Source organism: Bison bison, unplaced genomic scaffold (assembly GCF_000754665.1).
Source record: "Bison bison bison isolate TAMUID 2011002044 unplaced genomic scaffold, Bison_UMD1.0 scf7180017864379, whole genome shotgun sequence".
Classification (NCBI taxonomy): Eukaryota; Metazoa; Chordata; class Mammalia; order Artiodactyla; family Bovidae; genus Bison; species Bison bison.
Genome location: NW_011494951.1, coordinates 3,914,841 through 3,921,771, shown reverse-complemented (window position 1 = coordinate 3,921,771; position 6,931 = coordinate 3,914,841). Strand labels below are relative to the sequence as shown.

The 6,931-nt window shown below is 56.8% G+C and overlaps 1 protein-coding gene across 1 annotated transcript in view; it reads left to right on the top strand.

Annotated features, from left to right (window-relative positions):
• The window catches only part of WDR1 (WD repeat domain 1), a 40,912-nt gene that overhangs the window by 5,708 nt on the left and 28,273 nt on the right, over positions 1-6,931 (top strand). The window contains exon 3 of the mRNA XM_010857267.1: positions 6,610-6,700. Within this exon, the coding sequence (XP_010855569.1) occupies positions 6,610-6,700 (91 nt within the window). The remainder of the gene's footprint in view (positions 1-6,609; positions 6,701-6,931) is intronic.

The following is a 6,931-nucleotide window of genomic DNA, read 5'->3' as shown; positions in this document are numbered from 1 at the left end:
GGCTTCTGGGCTAATGATCTTCAGGTGCTTGGGCTCTGATGTCAGTGTCCACCCATTGCCAGTCGTCTTGACTATATGAACCCCCCACACCCTGAGTGGCAGCTGGTTCGGGGGGTCACTTCCACTTCTCTCCCACCCTCCTTGCCCCCTCCACTTCCTGTGCTTGAGCCTGACTTGATCCTTTTATAGGTGTATATAAGCACCTGCTGTGTAGCGGAGCCCAGGCCTGGCTCTGGACACTCCCTGGCAAAGGCCTGTCCTCACAGAGCTCAGTCTCCAGGGAAACCGACACTCAGGACTGATGCCGAGAGGAAGAAACATGCCAGGAGGTGTCATCCCAGGGGACCTTGAGCAGCTGGGGCCCTGGGAAGGGACCAGTCAGGTGGAGCGGGGTTGGCGAGAGAGTCCTGCACAGGTTGTGGACCCTTGTGGCCGGAGTCCTGGGGTGGGGGGAGTTACAGGCAGGCAGGAGAGGGTGCTGGGAGTCAGGCCGCCCCACCGCAGCCTGGCCCTGCCCCGAGGCCACCAGAACCACGAAAAGGTTCAACAGATGAACCATGTAGTCAAGTCAGTGGAGAGACTGTTCTGCAGCTAAGGTATGAAGCAGGTGTGTGCATGCTTGGTGCGTCCCACTCTTTGTGACCCCACTGACTGTAGCCCCCTAGGCTCCCCTGTGCGTGGAATTTTCCAGGCAAGAATACTGGAGCAGGTTGCCATTCGGCTTTCTCGTGGGATCTTCCCCACCCAAGGATTGAACCCACGTCTCCCGCGTCTCCTGCATTGGCAGGCAGATTCTTTACCACTTCACCACCTGGGAAATCCACGTGAGGCAGGAGGGAGGCCAATTAGGAAGCTGCTCGAAGATGAAGGCATCGTCAGCTGCTGCATCCAGTCCTCAGCCCTGACGTTTCCCACACACGTTCCCTCTCTTGCCAAGCCTGGCCCGTAGCCATGGTGCCCAAGGTTAAATCAGTGGCTCTCAGTTGAGAGGCAGTTTTGTCCCCACCCCACACTGTTGAGGGGTATTTGGCAATATCTGAAGACATTTTTGTGCTACTGGTATCTAGTGGGCAGAGGCCAGGGGTTGCCAAACATCCCACAATGCACAGGACTGTCTTGCAACAAAGAGTTCCCCAGCCCAAAATGTCAGCAGGGGCGAGCAAAGAACCCCAGTAGGTAACATTCTAACTCACCAGGTTAGCGCTTTAAAGAAGCGTGTCCTCAGCGTTTTGGGAACAAGAGGAAAGGGCCAGCTGTGTCACAGAGCCTCAGGGAAGGTTTCTGGAGCAAGGGCACTTTTGAGTTGGGTTTTGGAGGGTGGGTAAGAGTTTTCCAGGAAGGGGGGTTGAGACAGCAGAGATGAGGGGAGTCTGGACAGGGAGTGCAGGCGCATGGAGGTTGGAAGAAGCTGAGCTCGTGTCCTCAGCACTGTTGCGGACTCACTGGGGCCTTTGGGTGTCTGTCTTACCCTTTGTTGTCGTGTGCTTGCTCGGTCGTGTCTGACTCTGCGACCCCATGGACTGTAGCCCACCAGGCTCCTCTCTCCATGGGATTCTCCAGGCAAGAATACTGCAGTGGGTTGCCATTCCCTTCTCCAGGGGATCTTCCCGACCCTGGGACCAAACCCGCGTCTCCTGCATTGGCAGGCGGGTTCTTTACCATCTGAGCCACCATTTCTTGCCCTTGGCAGGGAGGCAAAGAAACGGTTGCAGCAGAGCGGCAGCCCTGTCCCTGGTTACACTGTGGGGGCTGACCCTGGCCCCCAAAGCCTGCCCTCCTGACTCCTCCTAAGGCCCTGGGCAGGCAGAGGGAAAGGGGGACAGGAAGGGAGGGGGTGTCATGCTGGGCCCAGCAGGGAATGGTATGCCCACTCTCACGTGGGCACCCCCGCCCCTGGGGCCCCTGTTCTAGGGCTTGGTTTGCTTCAGGGTGGGGGCTGGGCAGGAGCCAGAAGGAAGATTGTGGGCGTGGCCACTCCTGCCCGCCTCCATTCGGGCTCTACACTTTCCGACGGGTAGCTGGGTAGCTGTCACCACCGCTGCAAACCTCTGTTCCCTGAGTTAGGAGTCAGGCTGACAGTGACTCCAGACGTAGGTAATGGAGTAGAACCAAGGGGAGCAAGGCCGCTCAGCTGAGTTCAGGTCCCAGTCCCCCCACTTACTTGGGCACATCCCTCCAAGTCTCTCTGCCCCACTTCTTTGCCTGTAAAATGAGTCCTAAGGTTACCCATAGGTACTGTGAGGTTTCAAAGAGAATCAACTGAAGGGTCACCCCGGCTGTCTGAGAGTAGTCATCAGCATACGATGGTTGTGTTTTCAAAAATGGCTGCTGGGGACTGGCATGCCCCAGTCTTTTCGGCGGGTGGGGGGGCGGTGGTCAGAAGTTGCAGTGGTGAATCAGACCTGGGCTCTGCCCTCTGGGGGGGTCCACTTGGTGAGCTTTGCAGGTGTAAGAATGACATGTGTCCAAGGTAGCAAATAATAAGGGTGGGAGGATAGGGAAGGTAGTGTATAGGCTTTCTGGGCTGGAGATCATTTCTACCTTGGAGTATCAGGGAAGGCTTCCTGGAGGAGGCTGGGAGCCTTTGCCGGAGCATTAGAAGGTAATTCGGAGAAGGTCATCTAGGAAGTAGGGAAGGTATTCCAGCCTGCAGCACTGGAGGAGGGCGAGGGCAGAATGGGAAATGGACTTTGGACTGTGGCTTAGGGCTGCTTCCTCTGGGTGAGAGAAGGAGGCTTCAAGGTCGAGCAGGGCAGGCTGGCTGAACCCTGGACTGAGCCTTTGGGTTCAGTTCTTCAGGTCTGGAAGCAGAGAGGTTTGTGGAGCTGCTTGGCGGTCATTGAGTTGGGGCCCCCGTGAGCAGAGGGCCCCGCAGGTCACATTCGCCATGCAGGTCGGGTTTCTAGGGCCTGCTTTTAGGAACTGGGTGTGTCTAGAAAGCCAGCGCTCTGGAAACTTAATCCTCCCAAAGGTCACTTTGCCTGGAGTTTGGAGGAGGCCGCCACGGGCCATCAGCAGCTCCAGAGGAGCAGGGCTGTGTCCCACGGCTTCACTGATGTGGCGACACGTCCATAGGATTCCAGGCGCGCCGTGGCAAAACTGCATGCCCTGTGGCTGGGGCCACCCCTTAACCTTACCTGTAAAGTGCCGTGGTGACCTCTGGCCTCAGAGGACACAGGAATGTGAAGGCTCCTTTGGGGGCGGGGGGTGCTTTAGGGATTCTCCCTTCCATGTGTGGAAAGGTATGGGGGGAGAATGCTTCATTTGCTGGGCTGGGGCGGGGCCTCCACGCACAGGTGGGAGGTGGGAACGGTCCAGGGGCCTCTGAATGTGTGATCGGAGTCCGGACACAGAGCCTGGTGGGTTGGTGAAAGGCAGAGGGGTCAGTTCAGATGTTGTCACGGTATTGTCCTGGTCCCAGGAGGGGCAGGAAAAACTGGAATCTGGCCAGGGTGGGAAAATGAGTTGGATGGACTTGGGACAAGCCTAGGATCACAGGGCAGGGCAGGGTTGAACAGCAGGTCAGGGCCAGGGCTGGGACAGGCCTGGGGTCAGAGGTGGAAGGGTGCGAAGGGATGCACCAAAGATGGAGGGTTGGGGGCAGGGCTGGGATGCACCTGGGGACCCAGCGAGATGACAGGAGGTTTTCGCAGGCTCAGCCCACATCCGCTAGGCACCCACGGGCCTCAAATGCCAAGGCTTCCTTCTGGTTTCTGCCTGAAGCCCCTGTCCCCTGATGGGGCGGTGGGGGGAGGAGGGCAGGAAGGAAGTCCCAGGGGAGGGGTGCCCCAGCCCCACAGGGCTGGGTTTGCCATGAGCCTGGCCTCTGGGGCCAGGGAGGCGTCCCCTTTGGCCGGGGAGCTGAGGGCGGGGTTCTGCTGCTGACTCGGAGTGTTCTGTTTGTTGTGTTCAGCCTGGAGAGCTCGCCCCCAGTTGTGTCGGGAATGTGGACGGGGGCACCGGGAGAGCTCGCTCTGGCTGACCCGAGGTTTCACTCGCCCCAGCCGCTTTAGGGGAAGTATCTGTAGGGGCAGGACTGCCTCCCAGGGCCGCTGTTTAACTCACTTCCACTTCTCCACACGCCACCCCCTCCCCGCTCCCCTTTAAGGGCAAGGCCAGGCTGGGCATCACTGTGGGCATGAGTCCCCCTGGGGGGGTGGTCTCCCACCTGTTGTGCCCACATGCAGGGCTGAGAGCCCTCGGTCAGCTTCGGAACACGGGCCTTGAAGCCACCCGGCCACAGACCGCTTTCGCCAGCTTCTCTATGAGGGAAGTTGTCCTCATTAGAACGTTCCAGTCCAGAGGGCTAACCTGGGCAGGAACAGGTTGGGTTCTGACTGACGTTTACTGGATCCTACACATCATCGTTTTATTGCAGGGTAATCTAAGGACAATAAAATCCTTCCGTTTCAAAAGCACAACTAGAGTTTTGACAAATTAAATATCATCCCATCACCCCCGCCACCAGCTGTCCAGTCACCCCCCTGGGCCTCTCCACGGGCCTCTCCACCCTGCCCCCCACCCCCCAGGCCCTGGAAGCTCCATCAGCAACTGGCTTTCTGTGGCCTGTGGGCTGGCCTTTCCTGGACTTTGATCAGAACAGACTCCTGCCGCTCGTTCTCCTTTGCGTCGGCTTTGTCACTCAGCGTGAGGCTTTCGAGGCTCCTCCCGTGGTTGAGGGGCCTCCGCAGTTTGTAGCCTTTTGTTGCCGAGTAGTGGTCCCTTGGGCGGACAGCCCTTTGCTTCTCCAGGCACCTGGGGGTGGACTTTCGGGTTGGTTGGTTCCCACTTAGGGGCTGTCGTGAATTTTCATGTGTATCTTTTTGTGAGCACGCACTTTTCTTTCTCTTGGGGTTTTTGCATAAATGTTGTGTTTAACTTTATAAATAACCAGCTCAACTCTTCCAGCTGTATTATTTTACATTCTCCCCAGGAGTATATAAACATTCCAGACTGTACCCCACCCATCCTTGCCAACATTTGGTCACTTCAGTCTTAATTCTCTTGACTCTCCTGGGTATAGGGTGGTTTCTCACTATAGTTCTGATTTGCGTTTCCCAAAAGGCTAAGGACATCGAGCACCTTTGCACGGGTTAATTTGCCATTCAGAATATCTTCAGATGGTTGAAGTCTCTCTGATTTCACTTTTTGCATATGTTTATTCTGCATCGGATTAACGTATGAACCACATGTGTTAAGTACCTACTCTATCATGTGACACCAAGTCCTAGGGGTAAAAGGACTGTGTAAACTTTTACCCCCCACCAAAAAAAAATAATTGAGCATCTGTCATTTGCTAACGGCTGTGATGGCTAAAGGAGATAAATGCACGTGGAGCAGCTCAAAGAGGAGTTGGAGGAGAGGGATAAGGGGGCCAGGGACTGTGGTGTGTGTCGGGTTAAATGATTCGCAGGCATAGGAGAGAGAGGGGCTGTCACAGCAGGCTTCACGCAGATGGCTCTTCAGGCCTGATAAGTGGGTGTTAGCAGGCAGGGAGAGGTGTTGCTGGCGAGGGCACAGCATTTACGGAGACCAGGGGGCTTGTAGGAATGGTAGGAGGGAGGTTGCCGGAGCTGGGACTTAGCAGGACGCTTCTCCGGACTGTCGGGTGAGAGGGCGGGCGATCCTGTGGCTAGGAAGCTGAGAAGAGTCCGGGCCTCTGGCCTTGTTGAAGGGCGTTAAGGAGATGGGGAGGGGGAGACTATGAGGTGGTTAGAAGAGGTGGGAGCAGTTGGGGGGCAGGTCAGATGCGCCCGCAGCAGCCTCCCTGGGACCCGATGTGTTCACAGCCTGTAGCTGCTCCTTTCACAAGGCACTTGGCTCTGCAGTGCGTGTCGGCGGGTGTCGGGGATTAGATGCCTGGCTCTCTCTGCCCTCCTGGGAGGACGCTGGGCTCTGATGACAGAGCATCTGAGCTCAGGGCCTTAGGTTTGCTGAGGCCCCTGGGCCGTGTGTGTCCGGGAGTGCCCTGATCGACTTTGATAAATTGTACGTTTAAGCCTAATGATTGAGTCCGGAGAGCTGCTCCTGGTCTCCAACGCTGGCCCAGTTCTCACTGCAGAGTCCAGCCAGCCTTGGATTTGAGCCACGAAAGGGAGTTTCCCAAATAGAGGGATTTGACCAAGGAGGGGCCCCCCAGCTGCCTGCCCACTTCTGTGTTCTGCTCCTCCAGGCCAGAGGCTCCGGTTTGGGTCAGACCCCGCCTGGCAGCCTGGGGAGAGCTGGTTCGGAACAGGGGAGACCCGCTCTGGGGAGCCAGACTCAGGGAAGGCGGCAGCCCCTTACAAGTGGGAGAAAATTAAGAGTCGTAGATTTTTTTTTCCTAAGGAAACTTTTATGTCCCATGTGTATTTCGAAAATACGTACTTGTTCGGCAAGTACCGAAAGAAAGCAAATCACCTCGCATCTCATAAAAGAGTTAAATTGCCTAGAATTCTTGTCACCCAGGCAGGTAAGTGTACTTTTGGGATTTTCCTTACGGAGGTTTTGACGTCTGTATTTGTGTATGTCTGTGGGTCATTTTCCCACCCAACTCTGTTAATCCAGAGAGTGGAAAGCAAGTTTGCCCACTTCTGGGTTGCCTGTGTTCATTCTGGTCTCCTCCCGCAGAATCCGGCCATTGCGGACATCTACACGGAGCACGCCCACCAGGTGGTGGTGGCCAAGTACGCACCCAGCGGCTTCTACATCGCCTCCGGAGGTACCTGTCCATCCGCACACGTGGCTTCTGGCTGCATGTGGTGTGGCCCACCCCGCCCCGAGTCCTGGGTGCCTGGCTTGGGCAGGTTGGGGGGGTGGGTGAGGGAGGAAGGTCCAGGAGGATGGAGATGGTAGGTGGGCTGACATGGGAAGTGTAAGCCACCGAGAACTCCCTTTCCAGAAGTGCAGCTGGCAGTGTTCCAGCTGGTTCCAACTCGGAGGTCAGCGGGAT